Source organism: Pteropus vampyrus, unplaced genomic scaffold, assembly GCF_000151845.1.
Source record: "Pteropus vampyrus isolate Shadow unplaced genomic scaffold, Pvam_2.0 Scaffold72, whole genome shotgun sequence".
Taxonomy (NCBI): domain Eukaryota; kingdom Metazoa; phylum Chordata; class Mammalia; order Chiroptera; family Pteropodidae; genus Pteropus; species Pteropus vampyrus.
Window position 1 is genome coordinate 2406684 of NW_011888853.1, and position 21085 is coordinate 2427768.

General features: G+C 57.2%; 1 protein-coding gene across 13 annotated transcripts; it reads right to left on the reverse strand.

Moving 5' to 3' along the window:
- Positions 1–409: 409 nt before the first annotated feature.
- Positions 410–20758, reverse strand: FBF1 (Fas binding factor 1). Of its 13 annotated transcripts, none has more exons than XR_002780844.1 (31): positions 20611–20758; positions 20117–20277; positions 19481–19566; positions 18871–18898; positions 18092–18133; positions 16686–16779; positions 15974–16034; positions 15367–15417; positions 13080–13221; positions 12475–12552; positions 11781–11900; positions 11329–11467; positions 11059–11192; positions 10395–10494; positions 8899–9360; positions 7766–7864; positions 7391–7479; positions 7174–7232; positions 6238–6393; positions 6030–6130; positions 5721–5927; positions 5021–5128; positions 4800–4939; positions 4596–4714; positions 3543–3665; positions 3356–3458; positions 2662–2838; positions 2433–2570; positions 2220–2337; positions 1941–2050; positions 410–1290 (listed from the first exon to the last, which is right to left on the reverse strand). XR_002780844.1 is itself a non-coding variant. In XM_023531715.1 (31 exons), exons 3-31 carry the CDS (start codon positions 19481–19483, stop codon positions 1207–1209), a joined length of 3447 nt encoding a protein of 1148 aa, XP_023387483.1. In that variant the 5' UTR covers positions 19484–19566; positions 20117–20277; positions 20611–20758; the 3' UTR covers positions 410–1206. The 13 variants fall into 13 exon arrangements, 11 of the variants coding, with proteins under 11 accessions (XP_023387483.1, XP_023387482.1, XP_023387481.1 ...); XR_002780843.1 differs by having other exon boundaries at positions 2655–2838; positions 3273–3458; XM_023531715.1 differs by having other exon boundaries at positions 3273–3458; positions 11781–11879.
- Positions 20759–21085: the final 327 nt, after the last annotated feature.

The window sequence follows — 21085 nt, forward strand, 5'->3', positions numbered from 1 at the left end:
CAAACTGATGAGCTGTGTCAAATTGTGAGAAACCAGTCGTTAAGAATACAGCAGTTTAATAGGTCCAAGATGAAGGCTGTAAACTGTTGGTAAATAAATAAGGTCCCTCTGAAAGCTGTTCCGAGAATCAGAGACACAAACTGGACCTGTTCAGAGCCACCCAGCACCGTCCTCCTCTGCCTCCCCGCTCACGGGAACACTTCCTCCCACGGAAGATGACACGCTGCTCACAAAGAGAAGCCGCTTTAGACTTGTGATTTTATTAGTCGAGTCCATCTGTGGTGGGTCTGTAACCCTTCCAGCCAGGCCCGACGCCCACATGTGAAAAAGTGCCTGTCTGGGGTGGGGACAGCCTGGGTATGGTCTCTCTTGGTCCCCCTGTGCTGTCATCTTCATTCCCCAAGCTGTGGCTTTGTGGCAGAACAGCAGAGAGAAGCCTTTTTGCCCTGTCCCTCCCCAGACTCCTCCATCACCTACAGCCCTCCACCCCCACCTCTGGGAGCCTATTAGAAGCCGAGGAGGCCACTGTCCAAGCTGAGCTAGTCACTCGGGCAGCTGGGAATGAGGCGGGGACTTTGTGCGAGCCCCTCAGAGCATGAAGGGCTGGCTGAGTGCCAAGGGCACGTCAGACTGAGGTAGAGCCTGGCTGGCACGGCACCCTCCCTGCCCCTGCCCTTCCCACGCCTTCGGTCAGGAGGCTAACAAGGCTCTTCAAAATGGGTGGCCTGACTCCACGTCCCCATTAGGGAGGTGACACCGTGCTGTCTCTGCCAGGTGGGCAGGTGGATGCTTGTGGCATTCTTTGAGACGACTCCTGCCTCAGAACAGGCCCAGGCGAAAAGATCCCCAAACCGTCTGCCCGCCGTGGAGGGGAGGGGTCGACAGAGCCCACTCAGACCCCCAGGTCTGAGCTGAACATCTGTGGGGCTGGAGGACCAAAGCCATGACTGACAGTGTCTTGGGGCTGAGATGCCCTCAGTATCGTGTCACCCCAGAGGCCAATGAGGCACGGGGTGCCTGCATACCTCAGCCACAGCGGGCACACACGGAAGGATGCGCTTGCTCCCTGTCCACAGGAAGAGCTGTAATCAGCTCCTGGGATTCACAGAGCCTTTCCTGGGCACCCCTCCTCGGGGATGGCAGCCAGCAGGGCGGTGGGACAGAGTGCAGGGTCTGAGGCCTCTGCAGAGGAGACAGCGGGACCCTTCAGGCCGAATGTGATGTCACATTATAGGAAGCATTCTTCAGGGTCTCCAGGAAGAACTGTTCATTCTCCAAGAAGTCTCGGTCCTGAAAGGCAGGGCTGGGTGAGCCGTCACCCTCCTGCTCCCTCCTGTGCCTAAGACTCTGGCTCAAAGGACTGAGCGTGAGGTGGACCCCTGGGTGCTGGCCAAGCCAGCCCTCGCTTGGGGTCTCTCCCCACTTACTCCCTGGCTTTGCCCTGCTCTGGGAAGCAGCAGGGGGCACAGAAGGAGCACAGGCACTGGGCTGGGACCAGGTCTCAGTCCTGCTGAGGCCACTCATTAGCATATGACTCCATCTCTCTAAGCCTATCTATAAATTGGAGATAATGACATTACCTTCTTTGTAGGGCTGGGTCAACGTAAAGGCTTACAATGTACATAGTTTTTAGCACAGAGCCTGACACACTGGAAATGCTCTGTAAGTGATAACAGCTGTCTTCATCACAGGGTTACTGTGAGGTTCAACTAAGGCAATGTATGCAAAATCGCTTCATATGGAACCTGGCCTGCGGGTCTCAGAGAGACGCTCACTAACTCACTAAGCCGTCTGCACCACTGCTCTCCTCTAGGGGGTGGCTCAGATCTCCTTGGGGCCAGCATGTGCTCATCCCTGCCTCTGCCCTGAGCTGCTGGCCACCACGAGGACCCGTAGGTCCAGGGGCAGTGGAGGGCCCGCTCTCCACCCAGGATGCTCACCTGCTCAGCTGTGTGTTTCAGCAGTACCAGCTTGGCGTGGAGGTGCGAGGGGCCCAGGCTGGCTGGCGGCTGGCTGCACCGAGGGTCAGCAAGAGCAGGAGCCACGACGGCTGCAAAGGCCGAGGGGCAAGTCAGGGACCGAAGTGTCGGGGGGAGGACAAGATGGCCACGGCCTGTCTCCCCGGGGCCTTCTCACCGCTGTGGGTGGGTGCAACCGGGACCAACCTTCTGGGCACATCCACCCAGTGGCCAAAGTCCCATCCTTCTGGAGCCACTTACCACTTAGGCCAGAGGTTGCCAGGCCCTGGGCCCTGGTGAGTAGCCCCACGGGACCAGAGGACAGGTCCTGTCGGACGCGGTCCAACTGCAGTCTCTGCTGGGCCAGACTCAGATGCTCCTGTGCCCCACCCCCAGAGAGGGCACGCTGTGAGGGTGGGAGACTGGGGTAGGGGCAGGGGTGGCTGGGGGAGCCGGGGCGGGATGGGGCCCTGCCTGGTGCATGTGCTGCTCCTGCTGCCGCAGGCGCTCCTGCTGCTGCTGCACCAGCTGTAGCCGAGCCTGCTGCGCGGACTGCACCTGCCGGGCCTCCCGTAACGCCCGTTCCCCCTCCTCGTACTTCTCTGAGGCCACCTGCGGGGAGGTTACCTGGGTAAGCGGGGCGGGCTGGGAGCAGGGTACCACTGGAGCCCCAACCTCACCCCCGAGCTGAGCCACCTGGCACCTGGCTCATCCTCTCCACCTCCTCGGCACGGAGCCGGATTCGCAGGGCGGCCGCGCTGACCCTCTCCTGCTCCAGCCGCAGCTCCTGCCGCTCCCGCTCCAGGGCCTCCCTCTCGGCAGCCAGCTGGTCCTCCTTGCCCCGGAGCTCGCTTGCCCTGATTTTTAGCTCTGCCTGCTCCTGGAGATGGCAAGGCCTTCGCTGCATTCTCCTCTCGGGAGTCACACTGGGCCCTGCTCAGAGTTCAAGGACCCCCTGGCCCGCCCATCCATTGCTATGGCTCCACATGATCCGAGTCTGGGAGGAGACAGTGGGGCAATGGGGTCCGAGGACCAGACAAGCCAAGCCTTGGTGCTGCCCCTCACGCCTGGGCTCAAATACTCTGAAGCCCAGTTTCCTCATCTCTAGCACATCTACGCCATGGGGACATGGTGAGGGCTGAATGAGCGAATGTGTATAAAGCACCCAGAACAGTAAGAAGAAGCTGCTATCCTTGCATGGCCGCTGTGGTTTGAACTCTGCGACTCTGGCGCTGTGCCCTTTGCTAAACGCACCCATCAGTGGAGGAGCGGACAGCAAGGGCGGGAGGCCAGGCTGGCGGCTCTGAGCCCTACCTTGGCCAGGCTGACCAGGGTGCCCTCCCGCTTGGCGTCCACTTGCAGTGCCCGCTCTGCCTCTCGCTCGGCCCGCTCCTTACTCAGCTTCTGCTGCGCGAAGAACTCGGCCCACTCGGCCGCCAGGCGCCGCTGCTCCTCCCCGCACTTGTGCATGACCGCCTTCTGCTCCTCCAGCAAGGCGCTCTGGGACAAGGGCGTCAGGGCGAGGGGTGAGCGCCCAGCGCACGTGGCAGGACCAGCTGCCGAACGCGGTGCGGCGCCACCCACCTTGGCCCGCTCCAGCTCCTCCCGCTCCACGGCGGTCTGCCTGGCCACGACCCTCCTCTGCTCCTCCAACGCACGCTGCGTGGACTCAGCCTTGGACTGCTCCGCGCTCACCCGCCAGCGTTCCTGCGGCAGGGTCGGGGCTGAGGACACGCTCCCCCTCGGTGCGCTGCCTGCGCCTGGGGAGCTGTGCAAAGCCACTGCGTCTCCCACACTATGCCACAAACACCTCCTTTCTTGAGAGGCACAAAACCAGGGGCGCCCAGGAAGGGCTGCCAGGCCCAGCCGCTGGGAGTAACTGCATGACCGCTAATGGCTCAGGAACTGCCGCTGGGCGGGCTGGAGGCAGTAGCGCCCTCACTCTCTGAATCGCCAGTGAGGGCACTCAGCCGCCCATCTGCCATCAATCAAGCAGGCGAAGTGCCAGGGTGGGCGGGACGCTGCAATGCCAGGGGATGCGGGGCACAGACAGCACGAGGCTAGAAGCTTGACTGTGCCTGGGCTGAGGCAGAGGCTTAATGAAGTTACCAAATGAGGGACTGAATGAATGTGGTTCATGATATCAAAACATCTATATCTCCATAGTGCTATGTCCACAGGATAGCTATGATGTCATCAGGGGCTATCTGGCTAGTGGGTAAGTTTAACTTTCTTCTTTATTCTTTCTTGTATTGTAATTTTTTTCAGAGAAATGTATCGTGATAACCTAGTACAAAAGGAAGAGAAGGTATTCTTTTTCTAATAGTAGAGCTTTTGCTCTCATATATCAAAGCTACGTAGGGAGGTCAGGATGTATCTGCTACAGCTCAGGAGGCGAGAGCACTTCTCCCAATGTCATAGGCATCAGCTGTCGTGACAGGTTCCAGTGGCAGGAAGGAAAGCGGGATGTGCAGCTGATGGGCCGAGGGGCTCAGCTGTGGCAGGCGAGGGCAGGGGAGGCAGAGGCAGGAAGGGGCAGGAGACTGCAGAGGGACGTCCGGCGGCCAGGGTCAGAGTATTGCTGACATTCCCTGGGGTGCTCTGGGGAACACGGGCCGTGCCAGAGGGCAGCCTCACCTGCTCCAGCAGCCGGCTCTGCTCACTCAGGCGGGCCTCCATCTTCCCGATGACCTCCTGGAGCCGGCTCCGCTCCTCCTCCATGTCCCGCTGCTGCCGGCCCAGCCTCTCCTGCAGTGCTGGGGGCAGCCCACAGGGGCTCACTGTCCGCCCACCTTCCCACCGGGACCGGAAAGGAGGGAGGGACACGTGGCTGCGCAGTACCTCGGAGCTGCTCGTCCCGCTGCCGGACCCCCAGCTCCCACTCCTGGGCAGTGTTGAGGTGCGAGGCCTCCACGCGGGAGGACAGCTCATTCAGGCTGCTGGAGAATTTCTCCATCTGCTCGATGATGCCATTCAGGGACCTGGGGATGGATCCGGTCACCAGGCCTGGGGGCCTCAGCACTGCCCCGTTGGGGTGGGCAGGGCCCGGATCTGGCCCTTACCGCGTGTGGGAGGTGGCGCTGGTGACGGCATCGATTTCCCGGTCCTTCAGCAGCTTCAGCCGCTGCAGCTGCTCCTCGTGCTCCTTGCGCATGTCCAGGATGGAGGCCCTGAGGGGCGTGGCGACAGCGGCTCAAGGGGCAGCGCGCCTCGGGGTGGCCCGTGCTCCCGGGGCTTCCCCCGCTCCAGACGCCACCTTGGTTTCCCTGGCTCCCCAGCCACCCACTTCCTCAGGGGGAGATTCTGTTACTCAGCAAAGGACGCGGCACACAGAGGAAAAGACAGGTGCGCCCGCGGCCCTCCGTGCCTGCACCTGCGCGGTGTTCAGAGGCCCGCTCTGCCCTCGTGGGCCAGCTCCCTCCTGCACCTTCGCTGCTTCTGCTCTAATACAGAACGGCGGCCGGACCCGCCAGCACGCTCACTGCGCGCACTGCTCCTAGGGTCGGTCTAGTCGCTGGACTGGAGAGTCCAGCAGGCGAGCAGGTTGACCTGCGCTGCGTCAGCCCACAGCGCTTGATGCTCCAGGCCCTGCCCGAATAGCCAGTGAGCCCTCGGGCCCTGTAGGGGCCTGGGTCAGTGTGCTCAGCCTGGGGCCTCGCCCAGAAGGGAAGGAGTCAGGCCTCGGTTCCAAGGCTGTTGAGTCGGGCTCAGGGGATCATGGCGGTCGGGTGACTCGGCCACCCCGGAAGCCCGTGCCCTCACCGCTGCAGCTCCCGGAGCCGCTCCACCTCCTGGTCCTTCTCTTGCATGGCGGCCGCCAAGCGCCGCTGGTGCTGGGCCGTGAGCTCGGCGCGGGCCTGCTCAGCCGCCTGGCGCTGCGACGAGCACTGGCTGGCCAGCTCCTCGTTCTCTCTACGCAGCCGCTCTTCCCGCTGCTGGCACGAGGTTTCTAGCACCTTGATGCGGCTCCTGCCAACAGAAAACCCAGTGTGGGGCCTCTCCGAGCACGTCGGCTGCGGCAGGCCAAGAGCCTCGGGGAGCCCCGGAGGCCACAGGCAGGGGAGGGCGTACCTGTGAGCATTCTCAATGAGCTCCAGGTCGGCCTGGTGTCGCTGCTGCAAACTCTCCAGCAGCAGCTTGTGCTGGGCCCGCTCTAGCTCCAGCTTCCGTACCTGGAGGACAGCAAGGGGGACAGCGTGGAGGACGGGCTGCCGGAAGAAGCCTTCCAGCCCTCACAGTGACACCTTCCCATCACAGCCAGCTGCCCCCGGCCCCTCACCTGGGCCTCCAGGTCTGCCAGCCGGGCCTGACTCTGCAGAAGCTCAGCCTGGAGCTCGGCAGTGCCACTCTGAAGCTGCACCTGAGCTGCCAGCAGCTGTTTCTGGTATTCTGTGCCAGGCAGCAGGCTCCGTGCTAGGGACTCCGGGAGCAGGGACTGTAGTTGAGGGCAGATTAGGTAGGGGACCGGGACTTGGCTGAGCTCACCTACCTCTGGCCCTTTGCTCACTAGACCTCCCAGGCCTTGCACCCGAACTGGGACTGCAGACAGGGACAAGGACATGACACCAAGAGGCCAAGGATGAGGCCTTGGGAGGTCACAGGGTCGCTGCACCTCCCCTCTCTGGTCTGGTCAGGAGAATGAGTCCCTTTCTCCCTCAGAACATCCTCCCCGGCAGGGGTTCCAGAGTCCCACGTGAATAGCTGCGTCCCAGCAGTCTTACGACACGGGCCCTTTCTATCGGGCCTCAAGTCCAAATAATGATAGCTACTCTGCTTCTTGCAGGCTGCTCGCCACCCACCATCTTCAGAGGTGCTTCTGGGTCACCAGGGATAAGCTCTTATGTGGCTTGGCCTTCTCAGGCCCAGGGGTCAGAGGTGACTGCCACACCTGGGTAACAGATGGAGGTGCGGGGGAGAGGGGGCGGGGAACAATAGAGGAAGCTTTCCAGAGGGAGTGACACCTGCAGCCCTACTCTGATTGGAGCGTTCTGGCTGCCTCTGCCTGGGGGCCACCTTTAATTCCCTATTGTGCTGGCAACTTAGCACCCAGCTCTGCCTGGGGTGGCAAGGCTAAAGGTGCTGCTGGGAAGAGCCCGGTGAGCTCTCTGATGTCACCACACTGTCTTCCTGACAGGCTGTCAAGTCAAACCGCTGTTGCTGCCTCTGAGTTGCTCCCTGCGCCTGAGACCTATACCTGTTTGTCCGCCCTCCCTACCTGGACAGGCACAGGCAGCCCTGTGGGTTCCTGGGAACTTGGGACACACAACACAGGCTCTGAAAAATAAACGGCAGAGAGCTGAGTGGGAAGGAGGCCCACAGAAGCCCCCGTCTCGTGGGTGCTCCAGCTTCACTGTCTTTGGGGAGCCCCGAAGGAAGCTCAAAGTGCCTCTTTCTTACCCAGAGTTAACCCCCAAACAAAGCAGAAAACAAACCAGTGCTTGAGAGGTTTCCAGGAGCTATGTCCTTCTTCGAGTCACCTGCATGGAGGGCCAAGGAGGCCTGGTTCCAAGTCACAGAGGACCTGAGGACACAGGGATGGAGGGTGGCAGGGACAATAAAGGAAAACATCAGGTTCAAGTCAAAGACAGGACAGGAAAAGCCCTGGGGGCTGGCGGTTCACTGAAGTGAAGCTTTAGGTGGGTAAAGAAGACGAGGACCTGGCGTCAGGACGCTCCTTAACCAGTGGGCCTGATGCGAGGTATTGAATGCCACATACCAACACACAGCCATTGGTACCCTCTAAGGAAGGAGGCCCATGCCGGTCCCCCATGCGCTTCTCATGACCCTCAGCCCCGGCTGCAACTTACCCCGAGGTGGCAGGCCCGGCAGGCGGCCTTTGTGCTGCTGTTCCTGAGGTCCCTCCAGCAGCTGCTTGTTTGAGCCCCTGGGTGCTGGCAACTGGTTGGCTGAAGAAGTAAGTGTTAAAGCAAAGGTGGCAGGGTCCAGGTTCGGAAGGATGAAGACAGGACAAGGCCCGAGTGTGAAGCTGTGTGGCTGTTCGTCTTCCCGCCTCCCCTGGGCTCTCCTCCCGTTCCCACCATCCTGTCTTGGGAATTCTCCCAAGTCTGAGCCCCCGGCCTTCCAGACCCCCCCTCTGCCCCAGTGCCCACCATGGCACAGTGAATGGACACTGACCATCAGATGACAGTCCAAGGAGCGACAATGGCCATGTTATAGGCACCAGAGTTAAGTTCAAATTCAAGGCCTTAAGACTGAGGCTCTGCTCATTCTCCCACCAGGTCCGGCTGCCCTTTGGGCTCCTCTCTCCTGTCTGTCGTTCTCAACTCCCTTCTCGACTCTCGGAGTCAGTAAGGAAGCTTTTCCCGGGTTTCGGCTCCAGGTCAAAGCCACTCTCCTCACTCACACCCACCCCACGGCATCTTGCCATTTCCTCTGGAGGATCCCGGCCTTGCCAGCCCCTTTCGCCTGCCTGCCCTCAGGGGTCAGTCTCGGGTCAGTCACTTCCTGCCCCACTGGCTCGCCTTCCTGTGGCTCCCCCCAGGAGTCGCCTCTTGGCCACTGTGTGTTCTCTAACACCCCCGACAAGCACGGGCCGATCTCGGCCCACACACGCGTCGTTTACTTCGGCTCAGGCCAGCAGTCGCACCGAGAATTTGGACACTGGGGTTTTTTGCCAGCCGAAGGGCGCTGTGGGCAGAGCTGCTGCTCAGAGGGCTGCGCGTGTGCCACGTCAGGGCGTCCTCTGTCTCCTGCCCGACCAAGCCAGCACCTATCCCCACAGCAGTTAGGGCATGAGTGTCAAGAGCCCCCCTGTCCCCTCGTGTCTGCACCTGGGCAAAGGAGGGAGCCTGAGGCTCCCCCGTGGGGCTCCAGGGGAGGGCACAGGTAAGGACCGTGCTCTGCTCTGGGGCACACGGCCGGAGCTCCCCGCGCTCTGCCCGGCTCTCCCTGTGCTAGAGAAAGCAGCCCCAGCCTGTACCTGCTGGACGGGGGTTGGCTCACCACCCCCACTGTGTTCTGGCCCTTGGAGGGGGCAGCGTGCTCCTCTCTGGACGGACCTTGGGACTTTTTCCTAGACAGGGCGTGGCTCAGCCAGTCCTCCTCCTCCTCCCCCTCAGGTGCGCCCAGCTGGGAAGCCTGGCTGGCTTTGGCAAGGGCATCTACATCCTTGGGCGCTGGCTTTGCCCCCGAGGAGGATGGGAGCCCAGCCGGGGCAGAGTGCCGGCCCACGAGATGAGGTGCCGAGGGCGTGGAGAATGCGGAGCCTCCCCTGTGAGGCTCTCTGGTGGCTGATGGGGGGTGCAGGTCCCAGTCATCTTCCTTGAGGCCTAACCAGTCGGCTCCTCCCTTCCTGGGGTGGGTGGGGCTGGACGCCACGGGGGTGCTCTGCTTAGAGCCTGCTTCTCCCTTGAGGTCTGTGGTCCCTTCTGCCAAGAACCTACTTTAAGACAGAGAGGAGCGGTCTAAGGCAGGGCAAGTCACCCGTCCCAAGAGCCCCCTTTCCCTCCGGCCTCGTCCTCCGCTGCTGGGGGGCAACTGCGCCTTCCACACCAAGGAGCCGGGGATGCCCAGGGCCTCCGCACGGCCAGCCTCAGGCCCCGGGAACGGTACCCACGCCAGCCCAGGCGGCAGAGCAGTGGCAACTGAGCGCTGCTCATAGGACACCGCCAGATGCGGACAATGAATTCCATCACACCACCCAGGGACAATTCCACCCGCAGCACACAGGACCAAACGACAGCCGCGGGCACATGCGTCCAGAGAAGAACCAGCTGGACAAGTGGTTTAGGCGTTTCGCCCAGTGTCGTTTGTTACCTCTTCATTTGTTCAGCCATTGCCTATATGTTTTACTGCTCAGTGGCAGCAGCTTCCAAGGACTAGACACATGCTGGGGCTGGGAACAATTTCGACGTGTCTATACAGTTATTCAGAGAAAGAGAGGCCGACGAAGCCAACATGGCATAGTGTCAACACCTGCTGAGTCTGGGTGGCGGGCAGGAGGGAGCATGCCACACTGTCCCCACAACCTCTCTGTCAGTTTGAAAGTATTTCGAAATACAAAGTTTAAAATATACACTGGGAGAAAAATTCCAAATTCAGACAATTCCATCCACTACCGTGTTGCAAACGGGGACGAGACCATTGACGGGGTCCACATGGCAGACCCCCAAGGCAGGCTTCCCGGGGAGCAGGGTTCGAGAGGAGAAGCCGCCACAGGCCTCCGGCTTTGAGAGGCTTCAGGAAGAGGCAGGCCCACCCTCTCCAGCAGCCTGGGCTCCTGCTGGGGGCCATCTCCACCACCTGACCTGGACTGCAGGGCTGGGCGACCTCCCCCTGCCTTCAGCACCCGCAAAGCCCAGAGCCGTGCCCAGCGTGGCCTCCCCAACAGGCCTGTCAGCGGCATGGGGCGAGGCCGGCCCGTTTGCCCCGTGGGCAGCCTGTCTCCGAGGCCAAGCTCCCTGCGGGTCCGCTTACCTGACTGGCTGCCGGCGGGACTGTCGGCCCTCGGAGGAGCCCATGGTGGGCTGATAGGCCCCAAAGGTGAAGTCCTCGTCACCCCAGGTATCGTCTTTGTCTGTGAATTAATAAGGGGCCTGTGATCATGGGCACAGAACTGTTTACACAGAGATGAAATGGCAGCTTGACGAGTGTGACAAGTGGAGGTGAGGCTGCCCGGGAGGAAGCAGGGCTGAGAGGCTGGGTGTCAGCTCCACTTGGAGGAGCATCTGGGAGCCGCCAAACGTGGTGGCGGGCCCTGCGGGACGGCCCTGAGGTGCAGCCATGAGCTGTGTGTGCCCCAGGCACAATTCAACATGTGGCTCCAGCAGATGCTTTAAGAAATACTGGTCCAGAACAGTTTTTCCAACTGTGAGCTGCTACCTCTTAGCAGGTTGAGAAACCACTTTAATGCTTTGCAGCCAATATCTTTATAAACCAAATAGCGTATAAATAAGAATAACAATATTGAACATGGTAATTAATATTTCATGACACTTGTCTCAGTTAAAATATGCATAATAATATGTGTGTGTGTGTGTGTGTGTGTGTGTGTGTGTGTGATGACATAAAGTTTATTTCTTATTATGGGTTGTGGTAGAAACCTGCTCTGGGGCCCCCCGCTACCCCAAAGCTTCCTTACCCTGTGGCCTCTGGTACTTCCTGTCCAGCTTGAACTCGCTGTGCTCCCCGGTGCCTGGGCGGGCCAGCAGCTTGGTGGCAGTGCCTCGACCCAGCAGCTCATCCAGCTTGGAGCGAGCAGGCCGGGGCCCTTCCCTGCAGGACAGGACACAGGGTAGGCACGTGTGAATACGAGGGGCTCCTGGGGGCCCATGCTATCCCCCCCAGTAACTTCTCCCTGGACCTGAAGCAGCGGCCTGGCCAGGGGCTCTCTGCATCTAAGGACCCTTACTGGTCTCCTGTCTGCCTCCTGTCCGCTTTGGGGCTGTCCCCAAACCCCAGGGCGGCCATGATGTCGTCCCCATCGTCAAACAGCGATTCGTCCTTCTTTCGGATGGGGGTGTCCCCAGGAGCTAGAGGAATGGAGGGACCTAGGACAGAACACAGGGCGCCATGCCCACAGCTGTCTTGTCCTCAGCTGTGACACGCTGAATGGGTTCAGGGGGGCATTTCTCTGCCACTCTGACCTTTGGGTGGGGCAGCAGGCCTCATACATGTCTGGTCTCCCACAGGACCTGACTGATCCCCAGCTCACACCCCTTCCCATTCTTAGGGACGGATAATCCCTCGGACTGGGGCCTCAGGTCTGCGGTCCGCCGGGAGGGCTCTGTGGCCCTGCACTGGGCAGCTGGGCAGGCCTGCTGCCAGCTGCACCTTCCGCGGGATGAAACCGGCGCCCCCTACCCGGATCTCTGACTGGGGCTGGGCTCTTTTCCGAAGTCACTTTACTCTCGGTCCCCGGCGGCTTCTTGGCGACACTTTCCTCGTCATCGGAGAGAAGTCCTGCCAATGGGTCTTCCAAGTCTCAGGGCCGGGAGGGAAAGCAGTGGTCAGACTGCACATGTGTGCAGGAAAAAAAGCCCTGTGCTGTGCTGGGTGGGGGGCGGCTAAGATGTCATTGTTATCATCCCTAGCTGCTCTGGCACATAAACGAGCCCCTCAGCATCTGGGGTGGCTCCAACCAGACCGGGCTGCACATGAGGAGCCGGGGGGTGCCCAGTGTGTCTGCACCAGGCTCGCCCATGGGCCCCGCTTCCGCTGTCTGCACAGCCTTCTGGAGACGTCCCTAAGGCATCAGAAGAGAAGTGAAACATCCACGCATTCGTGAAGAATGGGAATTTTTCCTTTACTTTATAAAATCTTCAGTTGGATGCGTGGCTTCAAAGTCCTCGTGAATCGGTTCCCCAAATATCTGGGTGAACACAACACAATTAGCCCCTCCCTGGACCCACGACAAACTAAATCAGTGGAATCAGCTGTCTGCTGCTCGTCTGACACACGCAGAGTCTTGGCCACAGCAAGGGAGTAAGCGTTACTCGGGCTACTGCGCTCTCAAATCTGGAGTGTCCCAGGAGTGTGACTGGGGGGCCACTGGTACCTTCAAAGGAAAACTTCCTGTACTGCTGCCCAAGGCTTCTGGGAGAGGGAGATGGCTTCTTGGTAGGAATGGTGTCCCCTGTAGAAGGCAAAGAGAAAGCAAGGTTGCAGGCCTGGGTCTCCCGTGGTCGAGATTCTTCTGCCATACCCTGACTGGGGCCACAGCAGGTGGGGCGGGAAGGGGAGGGCAGTGTGACTGTGGACACAGCCCTGGGATGGGTCTACCTGTCCCCAGTTCTCACACAGGCTTCTGGCAGGAGAATGGAGTCTGGAAGCCACCTCCTGCCGCCTAGTCACGAGTCACTCCGAATAGAGACGTGTTTGGGAGATGCACGGGCTACCGTAAAATTCTGCAATTTAATTCAAATGGCTCCTCCAGGAGCTGCTGTGTTGCACTTGGAGGAAATGGAACAGCCCGAGGAAGGGAGGAAGCTCAACTTGTCCCCCTCCCCCACCATAAACACTCACACACACTACAAGCCAGCCCCTGGCCTCTCCATCCCAGGCACAGAAAACCCACAGGACAGAAAAGCTTCCTTCTAAGCATCTTCTACATTTCCACATCCCCAAAGCCTCCCAAAGTCCAAAGAGCCAGGTCCCATTCACCTTTCTCGTTGGCTGTAAAGGTGCCAGCAGGTTTGGGGTTGCTAGGCAGCTCTTCTCTCCCAGAACCCTTTGCAGCATTTTTGCTAGAGGATAGGTGAGACTTCCTCAGACCTAGGAGATCGGCATCCATGTCGTCCAGATCCTGGGAAAGCGGGAAGAGAGAGGAATGCCCACAGGTGCTCAGCTGCTGGTTGCTCCCGGAGGCCTAGTGGTGATGTGATGGTGCCTCCATTTTCCATGGGGGACAATCGGGGACGTGAGCTGGGGAACTGACCCGACAGGGGCACAGAACAAGGACAGAGGCAGGGCCGAAGCACAAAGTCTCCCCACATCCAGTCTCAGAGGAGCCCGGTGGTCCTGGACTGGCACTGCCCAGCCACTGCTGCCACCATGCGAGAATGAGCGGGTGGCTGGCACCTGCTCTCAGCCGCTTCTAACACAGGCTTAGCCCGTGTCGAAGCCCTGTGGGCAGAAAGGACTAGGCAGCAGGACCCGGGGGTCTAAGATTCCCAAACGGACGGCCACTGGGCAGTGGGAAGGGGCTTGGGTCATTCTGTCCAAAGTCACAAATAATTTTGGATCCCTTAGCCTGCCTGGCTCGGGCAAGTGACGTGCGATTCGAGGAAAAAGTGTGACGAGAATGCTGCTCCGTGGCGATGAAGGGTGACATTCAAAACCTGAAGGAACCGAGCCGGGCGGTGAAGGCAGCCAGGCTCTCTGGGCCACTGCAAGCCCTCGGTACTGACTCACTAAATACTGACTTTGACAAGGGACAAAGACTTCATCTGAGGAGGGTGGTTGGCACCTGAGGGGCGGGATTGCGAGGAAACAAAGGAAAATGAGAAAACTATTCAGAAAAAAAAAAGATGAGTTGGGAAAGAAAACAGAACCAAAGGTAACCGAGTGGCGTGGGGGCTGAGCTCAGGGTTCTGGAACGAGAGACTCAAAGTCACCACCAAAAAAATTCATCCAGAGGACTGGAAGGTCACGCCCAGGGTCCCAGCTGGCCAGCCTTGGGAAGGAGCAATTTCAAGCTGAGGTTAAAGAAATGGAATCTGGAGGCAAGAAGGGCACAGACCCCGATTCTTCAGGGCCCCACCGGGCTGAAAGCAAGCATTCAGGTTGGCCCAGGACCGAGGCAACACAGGGTAACTAGGGGGACAGGAGCCAAGGTCAAGTAGGAGCACGCTGCCGGCTGCCAGACAGGTGCTCAGGGGAAGGAGAACGAAGGGCAGCTTGAGGGTTCAGACTCCGCCCAGGCCACCTGAGCGCTGAGAGTCGGCTCTTATAACGTCTTCAGCATTGACGCCTTACAACTGCATTGTCAGCACAATTTACAAGAGCCAAGGTAATGGAAGAAACCTAAATGCACATCTATAGACGACTGGATAAAGAAGGTATGGTTCATATATACTCAGCCATTAAAAAAAAATGAAATCCTGCCATTTGCAATGACACGGATGGACCTAGAGGTTCTTATGCTGAGTGAAATAACTCAGAGTTATTTCAAAGATAAATACCATATGATTTCACTTATATGTGGAATCTAAGGAATAAGAACAAACTAATCAAAAACAGACTCACAAATATAGTGGACAATTTGGTGACGGACAGAGCGGAGGGGGGTTGTGGGGCTGGGAGAATGGGGCGAAGGGTTAAAGAGGTACAAATGAGTAGCTGATGGATGGTCACGGGGATGGGGAGCACGGCAGAGGGAAAGCAGTCAGCATTAATATGATGGCTGGGTGGAGGGCCAGGGGAGGGAGGGAGCGATTGGGGGAATCGTTCTATGAACTATACAGATGTCTAACCGATGTACTGTATACTTGACACTAATTAAAATAAGTAATTTAAAAGAACTGCATTGCCAGGGTTAGCTTGGGGCTTGATCTAATAATGAAGGGACTTGGCAGGGGGTGTGGAAAGAAACAAGGAGAAAGGTTAAGAATAAGCTTTAGAGGAGACGGTCTCCCCCTCTGTCCCCCTAGGTGATGCAGGGGTGGAGGAACACAGCCAGGTGAGACTTCAGGTGGGAGCGGAGCTGGCCTCACTTCATCAGAGACCTGTGGCTGACGCGTGACGCGGTGGGTGAATCTCTATGAACCAGGGAGACTGATTCGTACCCACAGAGGCAGAGGGCAACAGCTCCTGGGTGAGTGCCATTCCAGGCAGGCTAAGGGCTCAGAACACAAACTGCAAAGGGAGGCACTAAAGGGAGCATGAAGGCTTGGCGCGAAAAGCCAGTACCAGTACCACCCCACCAGAACCGTGCCAGCTGCTTCATTACCTTCATGGCCTGGAGCAAGGCCTGCGGGTCTGCTTCCGAGATGTCTGAAACCTAAGTCCACAGGAAGGTGAGGACGTGTGTCAGTCAGGCCCTTTGAAGCTCAGGGCTCTCGCCCAAGGGCCTGGCTTCTGTGGGGGCAGAAGCAAAGCTCGGCCAGTGGGGTGTGAAAAGGAGGGTGCTGCCCTCACTCGGGGCCTGAGTGCTGTCTGCAGTCAAAGCTGCCCAGCTGTGGAAACCCAGAAAGGGCTGCCACTTTCTCCTCCCCCCAGCTGGAAAGACCGCGTTCATCACAGGACTCAAACTACGCTGCTCCCCGTCCACGTGACCGGACGGCGGGGGGTGTATCGTGGAAGTGCAGTTAGAATGGGCAGCGTCCGAGACTCCAGCAGCTGCTCAGGGCTCTGCTTCCTGGGCCAGCTCACTAGTAGGAGGCAAAAGGATGCGCTTTGGGCCCTTGGTGGCCCTCGGTGCTGTTTCGCTTTAAGAACGAGCTGGCTTCGCAGGGCCTTCTGAACCTTTCCGTGAGTAGTGGTGGGCCACAGCGCCCATCTCGCTGTTTCCGGGGGTAAGAAGGGAGGGTGGGGAATAGGGGACGGGCCAGGCTCACCTCGGCATCAGCTCCTGCCAGGCCTGCCATGGTGCTGAAGGCGTCGTCTTCCCGGAAGGACCTGCAAAGGGGTGGACGTGGCACCCACCTGCAACCCCCTGGCACTGGGTGACTCTAAGAGAAGAAGGGCTTAGAGGACCCAAGTGAACTTGGAGAGTCTCTTCTCTGGGAGAACAGGGGTGCTGAAAAGAACTTCATGGGCCACATAATGCAGTGATTTTTAATTTTTTTTTTTTTTTAATTTAAAAGCGGTAGAGCCTCTTTTAAAAAACAAACTGTTAATAACAACGGGCAAGAGAAGAAAACAGAACTGCTTTAGCTAAAATAAAGGTGGGGTGGAAAATTTGCACTCCCCGCCCCCCCCAAACTCAACTGTCAGGAGAACCTGAGAAGAAAAACATGGCATCTGAAAATCACCAATCTAGACCAATCCTCTTATTCTGAGGACAAAGAAAGCGAGGCTCAGAGAGGTTCAGGAATTGCCCACAGTCACACAGCAAGTAACAGATGTGGGATGAGAAGCCAGGACTTCTGACCTCTAGTTCTGTTCTCTTCCCGCCCCCCTGGGCTCCTTCGCTGACCAGGTGAGGGGAGGAGGAGGAAATCACTGGCACCAAAAGCGGGGCGCACAGTAAGTGGAAGGCAAGGGGCGGAGAGGCAAGGGGCATTTAGACTGAGTGGGGTCACGGGTACCCACCCAGGCTGTACCTACTTTTTTCCAGCTCTCGCAGGAGGGAGTGTCTGGGCTATGCCTGTGTCCTTTCTGGCCCGTGGAGCTAGTTTGACAGGCTTCTCAGGTAGTGTCGCTGAAAGAAAGAAAACAAAACCTATGTGATTTGGCTGCAGAGAACTGAAGTCAAGATGAAAAAGATTACAAGTTCTTATGGGAAGAAGGGCCTGTTTGAAGGAAGGGAACTGGCCCCAGAGGCCGGTCCCACAGGTTATCCCTTGAAAAATCTGCATACAAGCCTAAATGACAACTGGTGACAAATGCAGAGCTCACTCCACCCCACCCCGGGGGAAGGCAGGAAGAACAATGCATTCCCACTGCTCGAGGCTGTTGGCTGTCATACAAGGGCCTGTGCTTTGTGGGTTCTTCTGCGCCAAGTGCCGGGAACCTTAGCCTTGCTGGACCTGCTGTCCCCGGTGAGCTCTGCATGACCCTGAAGCGCTGCTCCTCTCAGTCCAGCAGACGGGGACACAGAAGGTAAGGGACTAGTACCCCGAATAATGAGGAACGCTTACAATGCAACAATAAGAAGACAAACAACCCAATTAAAAAATGGGCTACGGATCTACATAAACCTTCTCCAAAGAAGATATATGAATGGCCAATAAATACATGATAAGATGCTCAACATCATTAGTCACTAGGGAAACAAATGCACATCAGAACCATGAAGAGATGCAATTTTACACCTACGAGGATGCTAGAATCCAAAAGATAGACAATAACGAGAACTGACAAGGATGTGGAGAAATTGGAACCTTCTGCACTGCTGGTGGGAATGTAAAATGGTGCAGTTGCTGTGGAAACAGTTCGCTGGTCTCTTAAAATGTTAAACATAGAGTTACCATATAGTTCCATCAATTGCACAGCTAGGTTCATACCTCAAAGCACTAAAAACATATATCCACACAAAAACTTGCATATGAATGTTCATAACAGCCCAGCCAAAAGGTGGAAAGCATCCAAATAAGCATTGGCTATGAAGGGGGAAAGAAAATGTGTACATCCTCATAGAGAGGAATGAAGAACGGGAGCTTGAAAACATTCTGCTACGTGAAAGAAGCCAGATGCTATAGGTTTCTGTTCTATATAAAATGTCCAGAATAGGTGAATCCATAGAGAAAGAAAGTAGATTAGTGGTTGCCTGCGGGGGAGGGGAGGGGAGGGGAGGATGGAGAATGGCTACTAATGGGGGTATGGAGTTTCTGTGTGAGGTGATGAAAATGTTCTGGAATTGGACTGTGGTGATGCTTATACGACTTAGTGAGTATACTAAAAGCCGCTGCACTGCATACTTTAAAAGAGTAAGTCTTATGTGAATTATATCTCAATTAGAAAAAAAAAAGGAAAAAGCCTAAAGCAGAGAATTCTGGGCAAGGGGCACTTACTTGCATCCCCCAGGAGGTCACCAAGGACATCATCAATGGAGTCTGGAACAGGAAGTGTGGTGTCAGGACTTCAGGAGGAAAGAAGGCTGGTCCTTACGGCCTCCTGGCTGGACACCTCGCCCCAGGACCTCAGGTGTGGCTCTGTCTCCACTGGCCACCAGATATTTTCTAACTCTCTGGCAACAAGTCACGGGCCTTATTGAAAATAACTTTCTCAAAGGATGATCGTGAAGATTTTCATTGGAAGCTGTGTTCTATACGACACCCTGGTCAACAGGCCAGTCTTCCAGACTCTGAACAGAGCCCCGTGTGCTTCTTCAGGAGAAGCACCCCAGATTTCTAGGCATGCACAGGCTTCTTTCATACCAATTGCCTCCTTGCACCCCTGCATCTGAGGCCCCCAGAACTGGTCTGGAGGCACATTTCTTTGGCCACTTCCTGATGGGGCATGTGGGGAAACCCAAGTACGAGCATTGAATTAGTTCTCACATCCAGCTAAGCACCTTCACCACTCGCAATCCCAACCGTATACTTCCGGATACAGGGCCCGATGAGAAGGACTTTTTTCCCAAGTCCCATCCTTTGCTTATTTCTGAAAGACTCTGAGGATCCAGTGAGGCAGCATAAGGAGCCCCCTGGAAAGAGCAAAGCTGCCTAGAGAATTGGTGGAACCAGCAAGACACATCAAAAACGTCTGGACATGGACACGCGTAAGTTATTTTTAAACTCAAGGTGGGGGAATTATTTTTGGCTTAACGACGTTCCACCTCTCTACTCACTTTTCAATTCCTTCTTGGTTTTCGGTGCCTAAAACGGGAAAAACAAATCACTTTAAAAAATCAAACAACGAACGTGTTGAAAACGAGAATGCGTAATGAGTTGTTTTGCCTTTTGCCAAGTCACCAGAGGGAAAAGAGCACCAATGGCATTTAGAGACAGAAGTCTTTTATGCTTTCCTAGAGTTTCTGAGAATAGATTCATATTCGGAGCATGGGAACAGCCCCCACTAACCAGCAGTGGATGCCACTGTGGGTTCCCCCCGTGGGCAGAAGTCTCTCCTTTTCCCTAATTTCCAGATGCCACACGCAAATCCTCCCAGCCAGGATATAATGAATTTAGGAACGTTTTCCTCTATTCATGTCCCTGACTCCTCAATACCAGGGACAGACTGATAAATGATTCCAGCTGGACATTCAGACTCAGAAGAAATGTTTGCTCATTGCTTAATAAGAAGGTCGGTATCAGTGCTACTTCCCCTCCCTCCTCTCCAGGGACCACATCTTGGTCCTTGTCACCCCGCCCCCAGAGTACCCCATGCCCCGAGTACTCCGTGCAGTCAAGGTCGTGGGGGTGCGTATTTCCACACGTCTTACTCTGTGTTCTGCCTACCATCTCAAGGCAATGAAGGCTGCTTGCAGCCGCTTCACAGCACTGTCCAACTCATCTGAATTCTGCCCACATCAGGCTCACGCTCCCTAATGAAGAAAATTTAAGTGGTTGCTTAAAAATGATGTAGCTTTAACCATGCTCCAGTCCAAGGCCTGTCAAGGCTTCTCTCACTTTACTAATTCAAGAGGTTGAAACCTATTTCCATAAATTAAACACTGCTTGTAAGGGGAGCAATTCAGAGAAGCCAAGTGTTCTTGGTAACTTGAGTTTCCCCAGACCTGGAGATCACTTGCATAAAGTTCAGTGCTTCTCATCCCTTACTCTGAAAGAGGACGCAAGAGATGACAGGTACCTATCTCAGAAAGGAGGAGGGGTGCCTGGCACTATGGCCAATACACCTTCCCAGGCAACACATAGGACTACTTTCTAGTCAGCATTTGGCACAAACAGCGAATGTGAGTGCTGGTTACTCCTCGACAGTATTTTCACCGGCAGTGGAATTTTTTCACCGACAGTGGAATTTTTTCCCCTTTCACATTAACTGTAAATCTGACTCACCCCATAATAGAGAACTGTTTTCCTCAGAATTATCACTCCCCCTGCTCCCGACCCCTTCTCTACCTTCTCAGAACCCACCTTTGGCGCGCCTTGGAAGAAAGGCGTTGGAAGGGGCCATCTCTATTCCTCTGGTGTTGGCATGTCCTGTTACTGGCATGCAAAGTTTATCTGGGACCTCATACAGGGGGCCTCTGAGAATGTTTGTGTTTCTCTTTCTCTGTAATGGCAGTTTTCACGACCTAAAAGTGCCAACACTTTTTGTCTCATTACATCCAGGAACTTCCTGTCATCTATCGACCATGTCCCAGCCTCCCAGACCGCGGGAATTTCTAAGAGAGGTTTGCAAAGGCCCCAGGGCCGCAGGTACCATCACGTCGTCGCATCTACTCAGCCAACTCCGTGCCAGTCGTTTTACAATCCCGAGCTTGCCCCTTGGCAAGGGCCCTCCCGAGGCAGCTCCTCGGTCCCGAGACTCCGCGCCCCTCTACGCGTCACCCCCTCCGCGCGCCCAGCCCATCTGGACCTCGAGCGCAGCCTACAACCCTCCCAGCCCCAGAAACCCCCCGAGTTACGCGCCATTCCCTTCGGGAGAGAAGCCGTTGGGGCCTGTCCGAACCATAGCCGCCCACCCGGGCTCCTCTTGAGCCCAGCTCCGCCAGAGCTCCGGCTTCGGAGCCGGGAGGAGGCCGACCTCTCAGCCGCCCCGCCTCTGAAAGGCGAGCGCGAGCCACCCAGGGAGTTGTAGTCCGCGGCCGGCTCACCTGCCGGAGCCGAGGGGGCAGGGGGCGCCTCGAGGAACTACAGTTCCCAGGGTGCCCCGCCGCGGCCGTTAGTCGGGGCCGGGCCTCTGTTCGCAGCTCCGCCCGTTGCTAGGAGCTGCCTCAATGCCACCTTGGGAAGACCGTCCAGGCTCCAGGCTCCAGGCTCCAGGCTCCAAGGCCTGCGGGCCTCTGCTTCCTCCCATTCCCTGAAGGCCTGGGCGCCGAGACGGAACATTTGGAAGTTCCTCAAAATCCAAGCCCGGTTCTGCGGGCTGACTCGTGGCGG

Coding starts and splice junctions, on each gene's coding strand:
- FBF1 (XM_023531713.1), bottom strand. Junction 7,233..7,390: donor TGGAAACCTCTCAAGCACTG/GTTTGTTTTCTG, acceptor TTTATTTTTCAG/AGCCTGTGTTGTGTGTCCCA. Junction 4,715..4,799: donor GCGGGACGAGCAGCTCCGAG/GTACTGCGCAGC, acceptor GGCTGCCCCCAG/CACTGCAGGAGAGGCTGGGC.